Genomic DNA, 17,501 nt, shown 5'->3' on the forward strand with positions numbered 1-17,501 from the left:
GAGGGGACAGAGAGACGTGCGGCGCTGCTGCGCGCGCACGAGCGCGAACGGCGCCACCGTCGTGAGCACAGGCTCGCGCGCACCTCATGTGCGCGCCCCGACTCTTTGCCCCGCTAATTCTCCTTGAAATACTCCGCCCCCCCCACTTATATCTGCTGCAAAACATCATCCCACACAGCCCTCTTGGGTACTGCCTCATGCCAACATGCGGGGGGGGCTGCCTCCCCGCCCCCCGCCGGACTCCGGCTGCAGGGAAGCGAGTTGGGGAGACAGGGAGGCTGGCGGCGCCGCTGCGCGCACTCGTGCGCGAACGGTGCGGCCGGAAGCAAGCATGGGTGCGCGCGCCTCTCATGCGCGCGACCCGCCGCTTCACCGCCCGCGAGCTCCCGGCTGCATACCTGTTGAACCGCCGCGCGAGGCCCAGTGACAGACCTCGCGCGGCTCTCAGCCGTCTCCCGCCTGGCCCCTCCACACTGCGAGAGGAACATAAAGGGAGCCGAGAGCGGCTCCACCGACGGGCGCATGCGCGCGCCATCGAACGCCCGACACCCACACCTCATATGCCACGCTCGGAGGTGAGGGCTGTGCCCTCCAACCTCCGGGCGGCCTGCCCGAACCTCCGGCCTACCACCCGAGCCTGTGGAGGCCCCAGGGGACGGGGCCCCGTCCCCCAGGCCATCCACCCCCTCCCCGGGCCCAGCCCCACCGCCAGGTGCGCGGTGCCGGGCTGGGATCCCAGCGGAACGACGAGGGCGGGCTGTATGGTCGAGAGAAGGCTGAGGTGATCTAAAGGAGAATCACCTTGAAATGCAGGGGAGAGCTCGCAGTCCAAATTAAATGGGAAACAACAATCACAATTGGGAAGCCTGCTATGCAGCACTCACCCAACCCCATAAGGCAATTTCACCAACAAGAGAGAGACAAGATGTCTGTCCTTCCCTATATATACTAACCCTCCCCTTTCCCAAAGGGTTGTACTTTCCTTCCAGCTAGGTCCACCCCTCACAAGATGTTTAACTCATTCCTTTCCTATGCTGTCAATTCTCTCTCCTTATATACACATGTAACATTACATCACTAGTGCGGCACCATTACTACAGTACACTACTCTGACAGCTAATTACCAGGATATCATACATCTTATATACACATGTAACATTACATCACTAGTGCGGCACCATTACTACAGTACACTACTCTGACAGCTAATTACCAGGGATATCATACATCTTATATACACATGTAACATTACATCACTAGTGCGGCACCATTACTACAGTACACTACTCTGACAGCTAATTACCAGGATATTATACATCTTATATACACATGTAACATTACATCACTAGTGCAACACCATTACTACAGTACACTACTCTGACAGCTAATTACCAGGATATCATACATCTTATATACACATGTAACATTACATCACTAGTGCTGCACCATTACTACAGTACACTACTCTGACAGCTAATTACCAGGGATATCACACATCTTATATACACATGTAACATTACAGCACTAGTGCGGCACCATTACTACAGTACACTACTCTAACAGCTAATTACCAGGATATCATTCATCTTATATACACATGTAACATTACATCACTAGTGCGGCACCATTACTACAGTACACTACTCTGACAGCTAATTACCAGGATATCATACATCTTATATACACATGTAACATTACAGCACTAGTGCGGCACCATTACTACAGTACACTACTCTGACAGCTAATTACCAGGATATCATACATCTTATATACACATGTAACATTACAGCACTAGTGCGGCACCATTACTACAGTACACTACTCTGACAGCTAATTACCAGGATATCATACATCTTATATACACATGTAACATTACAGCACTAGTGCGGCACCATTACTACAGTACACTACTCTGACAGGTAAGTACCAGGATATCATACATCTTATATACACATGTAACATTACATCACTAGTGCAGCACCATTACTACAGTACACTACTCTGACAGCTAATTACCAGGATATCATACATCTTATATACACATGTAACATTACATCACTAGTGCACACCATTACTACAGTGCACTACTCTGACAGCTAATTACCAGGGATATCATACATCTTATATACACATGTGACATTACATCACTAGTGCAACACCATTACTACAGTACACTACTCTGACAGCTAATTACCAGGATATCATACATCTTATATACACATGTAACATTACATCTCTACTGCAACACCATTACTACAGTACACTACTCTGACAGCTAATTACCAGGATATCATACATCTTATATACATATGTAACATTACATCACTAGTGCAGCACCATTACTACAGTACACTACTCTGACAGCTAATTACCAGGATATCATACATCTTATATACACATGTAACATTACAGCACTAGTGCGGCACCATTACTACAGTACACTACTCTGACAGCTAATTACCAGGATATCATACATCTTATATACACATGTAACATTACAGCACTAGTGCGGCACCATTACTACAGTACACTACTCTGACAGCTAATTACCAGGATATCATACATCTTATATACACATGTAACATTACATCACTAGTGCACACCATTACTACAGTGCACTACTCTGACAGCTAATTACCAGGGATATCATACATCTTATATACACATGTGACATTACATCACTAGTGCAACACCATTACTACAGTACACTACTCTGACAGCTAATTACCAGGGATATCATACATCTTATATACACATGTAACATTACATCACTAGTGCAGCACCATTACTACAGTACACTACTCTGACAGCTAATTACCAGGATATCATACATCTTATATACACATGTAACATTACATCACTAGTGCGGCACCATTACTACAGTACACTACTCTGACAGCTAATTACCAGGATATCATACATCTTATATACACATGTAACATTACATCACTAGTGCAGCACCATTACTACAGTACACTACTCTGACAGCTAATTACCAGGATATCATACATCTTAAAAACACATGTAACATTATATCACTAGTGTGGCACCATTACTACAGTACACTACTCTGACAGCTAATTACCAGGATATCACACATCTTATATACACATGTAACATTACAGCACTAGTGTAGCACCATTACTACAGTACACTACTCTGACAGCTAATTACCAGGATATCACACATCTTATATACACATGTAACATTACAGCACTAGTGTAGCACCATTACTACAGTACACTAATCTGACAGCTAATTACCAGGATATCATACATCTTATATACATATGTAACATTACATCACTAGTGCAGCATTATTACTACAGTACACTACTCTGACAGCTAATTACCAGGGATATCATACATCTTATATACACATGTAACATTACATCACTAGTGCAGCACCATTACTACAGTACACTACTCTGACAGCTAATTACCAGGATATCATACATCTTATATACACATGTAACATTACATCACTAGTGTAGCACCATTACTACAGTACACTACTCTGACAGCTAATTACCACGGATATCATACATCTTATATACACATGTAACATTACAGCACTAGTGCGGCACCATTACTACAGTACACTACTCTGACAGCTAATTACCAGGATATCATACATCTTATATACACATGTAATATTACATCACTAGTGCAGCACCATTACTACAGTACACTGCTCGGACAGCTAATTACCAGGATATCATACATCTTATATACACATGTAACATTACATCACTAGTGCGGCACCATTACTACAGTACACTACTCTGACAGCTAATTACCAGGATATCATACATCTTATATACACATGTAACATTACATCACTAGTGTAGCACCATTACTACAGTACACAACTATGACAGCTAATTACCAGGATATTATACATCTTATATACACAAGTAACATTACATCACTAGTGCAACACCATTACTACAGTACACTACTCTGACAGCTAACTACCAGGATATCATACATCTTATATACACATGTAACATTACATCACTAGTGCAGCACCATTACTATAGGACAAAACTATGACAGCTAATTACCAGGATATCATACATCTTATATACACATGTAACATTACATCACTAGTGCGGAACCATTACTACAGTACACTACTCTGACAGCTAATTACCAGGGATATCATACATCTTATATACACATATAACATTACATCACTAGTGTAGCACCATTACTACAGTGCACTACTCTGACAGCTAATTACCAGGATATCATACATCTTATATACACATGTAACATTACATCACTAGTGCAACACCATTACTACAGTACACTACTCTGACAGCTAATTACCAGGATATCATACATCTTATCTACACATGTAACATTACATCACTAGTGCAGCACCATTACTACAGTACACTACTCTGACAGGTAAGTACCAGGATATCATACATCTTATATACACATGTAACATTACATCACTAGTGCGGCACCATTACTACAGTACACTACTCTGACAGCTAATTACCAGGGATATCATACATCTTATATACACATGTAACATTACATCACTAGTGCGGCACCATTACTACAGTACACTACTCTGACAGCTAATTACCAGGATATCATACATCTTATATACACAGGTAACATTACATCACTAGTGCGGCACCATTACTACAGTACACTACTCTGACAGCTAATTACCAGGGATATCATACATCTTATATACACATGTAACATTACATCACTAGTGCGGTACCATTACTACAGTACACTACTCTGACAGCTAATTACCAGGGATATCATACATCTTATATACACATGTAACATTACATCACTAGTGCGGCACCATTACTACAGTACACTACTCTGACAGCTAAGTACCAGGGATATCATACATCTTATATACACATGAAACATTACAGCACTAGTGCAACACCATTACTACAGTACACTACTCTGACAGCTAATTACCAGGATATCATACATCTTATATACACATGTAACATTACATCACTAGTGCGGCACCATTACTACAGTACACTACGCTGACAGCTAATTACCAGGATATCATACATCTTATATACACATGTAACATTACATCACTAGTGCAACACCATTACTACAGTACACTACTCTGACAGCTAATTACCAGAATATCATACATCTTATATACACATGTAACATTACATCACTAGTGCGGCACCATTACTACAGTACACTACTCTGACAGCTAATTACCAGGATATCATACATCTTATATACACATGTAACATTATATCACTAGTGCGGCACCATTACTACAGTACACTACTCTGACAGCTAATTACCAGGATATCATACATCTTATATACACATGTAACATTACATCACTAGTGCAACACCATTACTACAGTACACTACTCTGACAGCTAATTACCAGAATATCATACATCTTATATACACATGTAACATTACATCACTAGTGCGGCACCATTACTACAGTACACTACTCTGACAGCTAATTACCAGGATATCATACATCTTATATACACATGTAACATTACATCACTAGTGCGGCACCATTACTACAGTACACTACTCTGACAGCTAATTACCAGGGATATCATACATCTTATATACACATGTAACATTACATCACTAGTGCGGCACCATTACTACAGTACACTACTCTGACAGCTAATTACCAGGATATCATACATCTTATATACACATGTAACATTATATCACTAGTGCGGCACCATTACTACAGTACACTACTCTGACAGCTAATTACCAGGGATCGCATACATCTTATATATACACATGTAACATTATATCACTAGTGCGGCACCATTACTACAGTACACTACTCTGACAGCTAATTACCAGAATATCAAAAATCTTATATACACATGTAACATTACATCACTAGTGCGGCACCATTACTACAGTACACTACTCTGACAGCTAATTACCAGGGATAGCATACATCTTATATACACATGTAACATTACATCACTAGTGCGGCACCATTACTACAGTACACTACTCTGACAGCTAATTACCAGGGATAGCATACATCTTATATACACATGTAACATTATATCACTAGTGCGGCACCATTACTACAGTACACTACTCTGACAGCTAATTACCAGGTATATAATACATCTTATATACACATGTAACATTACATCACTAGTGCGGCACCATTACTACAGTACACTACTCTGACAGCTAATTACCAGGATATAATACATCTTATATACACATGTAACATTACATCACTAGTGCGGCACCATTACTACAGTACACTACTCTGACAGCTAATTACCAGGATATCACACATCTTATATACACATGTAACATTACATCACTAGTGCGGCACCATTACTACAGTACACTACTCTGACAGCTAATTACCAGAATATCAAAAATCTTATATACACATGTAACATTACATCACTAGTGCGGCACCATTACTACAGTACACTACTCTGACAGCTAATTACCAGGATATCATACATCTTATATACACATGTAACATTACATCACTAGTGCACACCATTACTACAGTGCACTACTCTGACAGCTAATTACCAGGGATATCATACATCTTATATACACATGTGACATTACATCACTAGTGCAACACCATTACTACAGTACACTACTCTGACAGCTAATTACCAGGGATATCATACATCTTATATACACATGTAACATTACATCACTAGTGCAGCACCATTACTACAGTACACTACTCTGACAGCTAATTACCAGGATATCATACATCTTATATACACATGTAACATTACATCACTAGTGCGGCACCATTACTACAGTACACTACTCTGACAGCTAATTACCAGGATATCATACATCTTATATACACATGTAACATTACATCACTAGTGCAGCACCATTACTACAGTACACTACTCTGACAGCTAATTACCAGGATATCATACATCTTAAAAACACATGTAACATTATATCAGTAGTGTAGCACCATTACTACAGTACACTACTCTGACAGCTAATTACCAGGATATCACACATCTTATATACACATGTAACATTACAGCACTAGTGTAGCACCATTACTACAGTACACTACTCTGACAGCTAATTACCAGGATATCACACATCTTATATACACATGTAACATTACAGCACTAGTGTAGCACCATTACTACAGTACACTAATCTGACAGCTAATTACCAGGATATCATACATCTTATATACATATGTAACATTACATCACTAGTGCAGCATTATTACTACAGTACACTACTCTGACAGCTAATTACCAGGGATATCATACATCTTATATACACATGTAACATTACATCACTAGTGCAGCACCATTACTACAGTACACTACTCTGACAGCTAATTACCAGGATATCATACATCTTATATACACATGTAACATTACATCACTAGTGTAGCACCATTACTACAGTACACTACTCTGACAGCTAATTACCACGGATATCATACATCTTATATACACATGTAACATTACAGCACTAGTGCGGCACCATTACTACAGTACACTACTCTGACAGCTAATTACCAGGATATCATACATCTTATATACACATGTAATATTACATCACTAGTGCAGCACCATTACTACAGTACACTGCTCGGACAGCTAATTACCAGGATATCATACATCTTATATACACATGTAACATTACATCACTAGTGCGGCACCATTACTACAGTACACTACTCTGACAGCTAATTACCAGGATATCATACATCTTATATACACATGTAACATTACATCACTAGTGTAGCACCATTACTACAGTACACAACTATGACAGCTAATTACCAGGATATTATACATCTTATATACACAAGTAACATTACATCACTAGTGCAACACCATTACTACAGTACACTACTCTGACAGCTAACTACCAGGATATCATACATCTTATATACACATGTAACATTACATCACTAGTGCAGCACCATTACTATAGGACAAAACTATGACAGCTAATTACCAGGATATCATACATCTTATATACACATGTAACATTACATCACTAGTGCGGCACCATTACTACAGTACACTACTCTGACAGCTAATTACCAGGGATATCATACATCTTATATACACATATAACATTACATCACTAGTGTAGCACCATTACTACAGTGCACTACTCTGACAGCTAATTACCAGGATATCATACATCTTATATACACATGTAACATTACATCACTAGTGCAACACCATTACTACAGTACACTACTCTGACAGCTAATTACCAGGATATCATACATCTTATCTACACATGTAACATTACATCACTAGTGCAGCACCATTACTACAGTACACTACTCTGACAGGTAAGTACCAGGATATCATACATCTTATATACACATGTAACATTACATCACTAGTGCGGCACCATTACTACAGTACACTACTCTGACAGCTAATTACCAGGGATATCATACATCTTATATACACATGTAACATTACATCACTAGTGCGGCACCATTACTACAGTACACTACTCTGACAGCTAATTACCAGGATATCATACATCTTATATACACAGGTAACATTACATCACTAGTGCGGCACCATTACTACAGTACACTACTCTGACAGCTAATTACCAGGGATATCATACATCTTATATACACATGTAACATTACATCACTAGTGCGGTACCATTACTACAGTACACTACTCTGACAGCTAATTACCAGGGATATCATACATCTTATATACACATGTAACATTACATCACTAGTGCGGCACCATTACTACAGTACACTACTCTGACAGCTAAGTACCAGGGATATCATACATCTTATATACACATGAAACATTACAGCACTAGTGCAACACCATTACTACAGTACACTACTCTGACAGCTAATTACCAGGATATCATACATCTTATATACACATGTAACATTACATCACTAGTGCAACACCATTACTACAGTACACTACTCTGACAGCTAATTACCAGGATATCATACATCTTATATACACATGTAACATTACATCACTAGTGCAACACCATTACTACAGTACACTACTCTGACAGCTAATTACCAGAATATCATACATCTTATATACACATGTAACATTACATCACTAGTGCGGCACCATTACTACAGTACACTACTCTGACAGCTAATTACCAGGATATCATACATCTTATATACACATGTAACATTACATCACTAGTGCGGCACCATTACTACAGTACACTACTCTGACAGCTAATTACCAGGGATATCATACATCTTATATACACATGTAACATTACATCACTAGTGCGGCACCATTACTACAGTACACTACTCTGACAGCTAATTACCAGGATATCATACATCTTATATACACATGTAACATTATATCACTAGTGCGGCACCATTACTACAGTACACTACTCTGACAGCTAATTACCAGGGATAGCATACATCTTATATATACACATGTAACATTATATCACTAGTGCGGCACCATTACTACAGTACACTACTCTGACAGCTAATTACCAGAATATCAAAAATCTTATATACACATGTAACATTACATCACTAGTGCGGCACCATTACTACAGTACACTACTCTGACAGCTAATTACCAGGGATATCATACATCTTATCTACACATGTAACATTACATCACTAGTGCGGCACCATTACTACAGTACACTACTCTGACAGCTAATTACCAGGGATAGCATACATCTTATATACACATGTAACATTATATCACTAGTGCGGCACCATTACTACAGTACACTACTCTGACAGCTAATTACCAGGTATATAATACATCTTATATACACATGTAACATTACATCACTAGTGCGGCACCATTACTACAGTACACTACTCTGACAGCTAATTACCAGGATATAATACATCTTATATACACATGTAACATTACATCACTAGTGCGCCACCATTACTACAGTACACTACTCTGACAGCTAATTACCAGGATATCACACATCTTATATACACATGTAACATTACATCACTAGTGCGGCACCATTACTACAGTACACTACTCTGACAGCTAATTACCAGAATATCAAAAATCTTATATACACATGTAACATTACATCACTAGTGCGGCACCATTACTACAGTACACTACTCTGACAGCTAATTACCAGGGATATCATACATCTTATATACACATGTAACATTACATCACTAGTGCAGCACCATTACTACAGTACACTACTCTGACAGCTAATTACCAGGATATCATACATCTTATATACACATGTGACATTACATCACTAGTGCAACACCATTACTACAGTACACTACTCTGACAGCTAATTACCAGGATATCATACATCTTATATACACATGTAACATTACATCACTAGTGCGGCACCATTACTACAGTACACTACTCTGACAGATAATTACCAGGGATATCATACATCTTATATACACATGTAACATTACATCACTAGTGCAACACCATTACTACAGTACACTACTCTGACAGCTAATTACCAGGATATCATACATCTTATATACACATGTAACATTACATCACTAGTGCGGCACCATTACTACAGTACACTACTCTGACAGATAATTACCAGGGATATCATACATCTTATATACACATGTAACATTACATCACTAGTGCAACACCATTACTACAGTACACTACTCTGACAGCTAATTACCAGGATATCATACATCTTATATACACATGTAACATTACATCACTAGTGCGGCACCATTACTACAGTACACTACTCTGACAGATAATTACCAGGGATATCGTACATCTTATATAAACATGTAACATTACATCACTAGTGCAGCACCATTACTACAGTACACTACTCTGACAGCTAATTACCAGGGATATCGTACATCTTATATAAACATGTAACATGAAACTGACCTATTGCAGCTATAATATATGAGCAATACTTACTAGTATACACAGATACACTAACAGGTAAACTCTGATACCCCCGGGCTCCGACTGTTACCACAGTAACGGTGTAATTAGTCCCAGATATCAGGCTCTGAAGGGTGATATTTGATGTGTTACTTGCTGCAGTCCAAGTGTATGAAGAATTCCCATAAGTTATATTATATGTCTTTATTACACCTGTCATATTGGCCGGCTCTCCCCAAGACAGTGTGATGAAGTTTACTCCAACTGTGATAAAGGTTACGTTCCCTGGTGGGGTTGGATCTGTGTAATAACATAGAAATACAATTAATAGATGACATATACAGTCTATGTACAAGTAATGAGAATACACATGTTAGAGGGAGAGTAACAGGACAAGAAGTGCAGAGTCTATGTATGATCACATGATAAGTCACGTGACCCCGATCATACTCACACGTGGCCTCTGTCACTCCAGCGGATGTCTGGCTGCAGTTACCACTAAGTGTCTGTACAGTGACTGTATATACCCTGCCTGGTGATAGCCCTGTCATATTCCATTGTGTAGCATTAGTCTGTGCTGTGACATTTATGTCTCCTGTCAGAGTGACTTGATAATAGTCCACGTTTACTGATGGTTTTATCCATGAGATTCCGAGAACATTAACCGACATGTAATTGCTGAGTGTGATGTTGGCAGCCAGTCCGGGAACTGAAGGGAAATGTAACACACATATTAGATATTGTCACAGACATTCCGCAGCATTGTGTTTTGTTACTTTGTATGTATATATGTAACACCTCTCAGATACCAGCATTTTATACAGTATATAAGTAACTTAGTTCTAGAGCATGTAATTTCCCCTTCAGCATTCAGATCACAGTAAATAAAGAACTGGATGTATGATTTTTGTTTGCTTAGAATATATATATTTCTCTACTGATAAGATTTTATAGCATCTTACACTTACAGTCACCTACAGTATGCTTAGGAAGGCAGAACGGGATGGGGACAGGAAAGTGTAACCTGGTTACAGTGTGGGCATGTACATGTAAATGTGACCAAGGCAGACCTGGACACATATGTGTATGCACCTTAGTGGCGCAGGAAGGGGGGGTTTCTGAGTCCCCGGAAACCCCCCCGATAGACTTTTTCTATTCACACTGGCACAGAGAGCAGACACCACGTTGTTAGACCCCACCAATATGCCGTAATTCCAATAAAATGAAGTAATTTTGTCTCCACCTCCGCCTGATAGACCCGTGATTGGCAGCATTTTGCAGTGAGGGAGAGGGTTCTAATGACATCACGTGTGTAATGTTCTCTATTTTATTCCAATATCTCGCCAGGCCAGAGCAGGTAGACCACTGCTTCCCTCACGGCCATTACACTGCGCCTCATACTGTCATACTGTCCCAGCATCAGTTGTCAGTTGTGTGTGACTGAGTCTGTATATGAAGCACAACAGAACTTGGCATGGAAAAAAGCCACAGCTGCTGCTTCATAGCACTTTCTATACAGATTCAGAGCCCTCTGATGAAGTCCTAGATGAAACAGGTTAGGGCGTGGCCTGGTGATGAGGTGGTAGCATCTCTATCTGCTCCTGAAGCTGATTTTCAGCGTATCTGCCGTCACCAAGATGGGAGAAGGTGACTTACCATTTAAAGTGGTGGAAGTATCAGCGGTGTGCCCTGTGACCTGAGAGATGTAATACTAGACCATATACTGTATATGGTGATTTGTTCATTTACATTTTTAATTGTTACGTGTATTGCCTGGTGGGTGTAGTGGATTTATTGTCGAATATATTACGTTTTAAACACAATGGAGATTGTCTCTAATGGTTGTGTAACAATATATTAGGTCACAGGTCCCATCACTTTTGTCCATACCACTTTCATTTTTTTATTAGTTAGAATATTCTATTGAGTCAAAAATCAAATGCTAAGTCTACATAAGTCGTGCAGGATGCCGAATCCTTCTGTCACTTTCTAGTTATTTCAGTGAAAAATATGGGTTCTTCTATTTCATGGAAGGGACCAACAAATTTGTCTACGACTGTATATATAAATATAGCACTATTTTACCAAGTAGGTCTATATCATTATATTATATACAGGTCTCACTGATATGTATACATGTTCCTGTCTGCTGTACTCACCTGTGCAGGTAGTTAGTGACACAGGTACAGACTCAGTGACATTATCACCAGCTCTTGTATATACCATGAATGTATACGTTACTCCTGCTGTTAGATTCACTATTGTAGCTGATTCATTTGTCACTATTGTATTATATATCATTGCAGCTGGTGATATGACGTTTGTCTGGATTCTGTAGGTGTATGTAGACTTATACTCAGCGGGTCTACTCCACATCAGGGACACAGTAGAGGAAGTCACATTGCTGGTATTCAGCAAATTCACCGACATTGGATCTATAATGATAAAAGGTTGGCAGGTTCAGCAACAAAGCACAAACTAGGACAATAGAACTATTATTATTAGGAAACATTATGCTATAAAATACATTGTGGCAGAATACATTTTCAGCCGGCTGTGAAAGGATTTTTGTCATTAAGGGGTCATTCCGAGTTGATCGCTCGCTAGCTACTTTTAGCAGCCGTGCAAACGTATAGTCGCAGCCCACGGGGGAGTGTATTTTCGCTTTGCAAGTGTGCGAACGCATGTGCAGCGGAGCGGGACGAAAAAGTTTTTTGCAGTTTCTGAGTAGCTCTGGACTTACTCAGCCCTTGCGATCACTTCAACCTGTCCGGTCCCGGAATTGACGTCAGACACCCGCCCTGCAAACGATTGGACATGCCTCCGTTTTTCCAAACACTCCCAGAAAACGGTCAGTTGACACCCACAAACGCCTTCTTCCTGTCAATCTTCTTGCGATCGGCTGTGCGAATGGATTCTTTGTTAAATCCGTCGCCCAGCAAGGATCTGCTTTGTACCTGTACGACGCGCCTGCGAATTGCGGTGCATACACATGCGCAGTAGTAACCTGTTTGCTGCGCTGTGAAAAACTGTAGCGAGCGATCAACTCGGAATGACCCCCTAAATTCACATGTAACATTACATCACTAGTGCGGCACCATTACTACAGTGCACTACTCTGACAGCTAATTACCAGGATATAATACATCTTATATACACATGTAACTTTACATCACTAGTGCGGCACCATTACTACAGTACACTACTCTGACAGCTAATTACCAGGGATATCATACATCTTATATACACATGTAACATTACATCACTAGTGCAGCACCATTACTACAGTACACTACTCTGACAGCTAATTACCAGGGATATCATACATCTTATATACACATGTAACATTAATCACTAGTGCGGCACCATTACTACAGTACACTACTCTGCCAGCTAATTACCAGGATATCATACATCTTATATACACATGTAACATTACATCACTAGTGTGGCACCATTACTACAGTACACTACTCTGACAGCTAATTACCAGGGATATCATACATCTTATATACACATGTAACATTACATCACTAGTGCGGCACCATTACTACAGTGCACTACTCTGACAGCTAATTACCAGGATATAATACATCTTATATACACATGTAACATTACATCACTAGTGCAACACCATTACTACAGTACACTACTCTGACAGCTAATTACCAGGATATCATACATCTTATATACACATGTAACATTACATCACTAGTGCGGCACCATTACTACAGTACACTACACTGACAGCTAATTACCAGGGATATCATACATCTTATATACACATGTAACATTACATCACTAGTGCAGCACCATTACTACAGTACACTACTCTGACAGCTAATTACCAGGGATATCATACATCTTATATACACATGTAACATTACATCACTAGTGCAACACCATTACTACAGTACACTACTCTGACAGCTAATTACCAGGATATAATACATCTTATATACACATGTAACTTTACATCACTAGTGCGGCACCATTACTACAGCACACTGCTCTGACAGCTAATTACCAGGGATATCACACATCTTATATACACATGTAACATTACAGCACTAGTGCGGCACCATTACTACAGTACACTAGTCTGACAGCTAATTACCAGGATATCATACATCTTATATACACATGTAACATTACATCACTAGTGCGGCACCATTACTACAGTACACTACTCTGACAGCTAATTACCAGGGATATCACACATCTTATATACACATGTAACATTACATCACTAGTGCAGCACCATTACTACAGTACACTACTCTGACAGCTAATTACCAGGATATCATACATCTTATATACACATGTAACATTACATCACTAGTGCAACACCATTACTACAGTACACTACTCTGACAGCTAATTACCAGGATATCATACATCTTATATACACATGTAACATTACATCACTAGTGCAACACCATTACTACAGTACACTACTCTGACAGCTAATTACCAGGGATATCACACATCTTATATACACATGTAACATTACAGCACTAGTGCAACACCATTACTACAGTGCACTACTCTGACAGCTAATTACCAGGATATCATACATCTTATATACACATGTAACATTACATCACTACTGCAACACCATTACTACAGTACACTACTCTGACAGCTAATTACCAGGATATCATACATCTTATATAAACATGTAACATTACATCACTAGTGCAACACCATTACTACAGTACACTACTCTGACAGCTAATTACCAGGATATCATACATCTTATATACACATGTAACATTACATCACTAGTGCGGCACCATTACTACAGTACACTACTCTGACAGCTAATTACCAGGATATCATACATCTTATATACACATGTAACATTACCTCACTAGTGCAGCACCATTACTATAGTACACTACTTTGACAGCTAATTACCAGGGATATCACACATCTTATATACACATGTAACATTACATCACTAGTGCAGCACCATTACTATAGTACACTACTCTGACAGCTAATTACCAGGATATCATACATCTTATATACACATGTAACATTACATCACTAGTGCGGCACCATTACTACAGTACACTACTCTGACAGCTAATTACCAGGATATCATACATCTTATATACACATGTAACATTACATCACTAGTGCAGCACCATTACTACAGTACACTACTCTGACAGCTAATTACCAGGGATATCATACATCTTATATACACATGTAACATTACATCACTAGTGCAGCACCATTACTACAGTACACTGCTCTGACAGCTAATTACCAGGGATATCACACATCTTATATACACATGTAACATTACATCACTAGTGCAGCACCATTACTACAGTACACTACTCTAACAGCTAATTACCAGGATATAATACATCTTATATACACATGTAACATTACATCACTAGTGCGGCACCATTACTACAGTACACTACTCTGACAGCTAATTACCAGGATATCATACATCTTATATACACATGTAACATTACATCACTAGTGCGGCACCATTACTACAGTACACTGCTCTGACAGCAAATTACCAGTGATATCATACATCGTATATACACATGTAACATTACATCACTAGTGTGGCACCATTACTACAGTACACTACTCTGACAGCTAATTACCAGGATATCATACATCTTATATACACATGTAACATTACATCACTAGTGCGGCACCATTACTACAGTACACTACTCTGACAGCTAATTACCAGGGATATCGTACATCTTATATACACATGTAACATTACATCACTAGTGCAGCAAAATTACTACAGTACACTACTCTGACAGCTAATTACCAGGGATATCACACATCTTATATACACATGTAACATTACAGCACTAGTGCAACACCATTACTACAGTACACTACTCTGACAGCTAATTACCAGGGATATGACACATCTTATATACACATGTAACATTACAGCACTAGTGCAACACCATTACTACAGTGCACTACTCTGACAGCTAATTACCAGGATATCATACATCTTATATACACATGTAACATTACATCACTAGTGCAACACCATTACTACAGTACACTACTCTGACAGCTAATTACCAGGATATCATACATCTTATATAAACATGTAACATTACATCACTAGTGCAACACCATTACTACAGTACACTACTCTGACAGCTAATTACCAGGATATCATACATCTTATATACACATGTAACATTACATCACTAGTGCGGCACCATTACTACAGTACACTACTCTGACAGCTAAATACCAGGGATACCGTACATCTTATATACACATGTAACATTACATCACTAGTGCAACACCATTACTACAGTACACTACTCTGACAGCTAATTACCAGGGATATCATACATCTTATATACACATGTAACATTACATCACTAGTGTAGCACCATTACTACAGTACACAACTATGTTAGCTAATTACCAGGATATCACACATCTTATATACACATGTAACATTACATCACTAGTGCAACACCATTACTACAGTACACTACTCTGACAGCTAATTACCAGGGATATCATACATCTTATATACACACGTAAGATTACATCACTAGTGCGGCACCATTACTAC

At 39.2% G+C, this 17,501-nt stretch overlaps 1 protein-coding gene across 1 annotated transcript in view; it reads right to left on the reverse strand.

Moving 5' to 3' along the window:
- LOC134968623 (mucin-19-like) overlaps window positions 1-17,501 on the reverse strand; it is a 517,580-nt gene that overhangs the window by 256,489 nt on the left and 243,590 nt on the right. Inside the window, exons 34-36 of the mRNA XM_063944156.1 lie at window positions 13,066-13,341; window positions 11,361-11,615; window positions 10,940-11,206 (exon numbers count right to left, since the gene is read on the reverse strand). Of these exons, the coding sequence (XP_063800226.1) occupies window positions 10,940-11,206; window positions 11,361-11,615; window positions 13,066-13,341 (798 nt within the window). The remainder of the gene's footprint in view (window positions 1-10,939; window positions 11,207-11,360; window positions 11,616-13,065; window positions 13,342-17,501) is intronic.

The sequence above is a fragment of the Pseudophryne corroboree genome, chromosome 11 (assembly GCF_028390025.1).
Source record: "Pseudophryne corroboree isolate aPseCor3 chromosome 11, aPseCor3.hap2, whole genome shotgun sequence".
Taxonomy (NCBI): Eukaryota; Metazoa; Chordata; class Amphibia; order Anura; family Myobatrachidae; genus Pseudophryne; species Pseudophryne corroboree.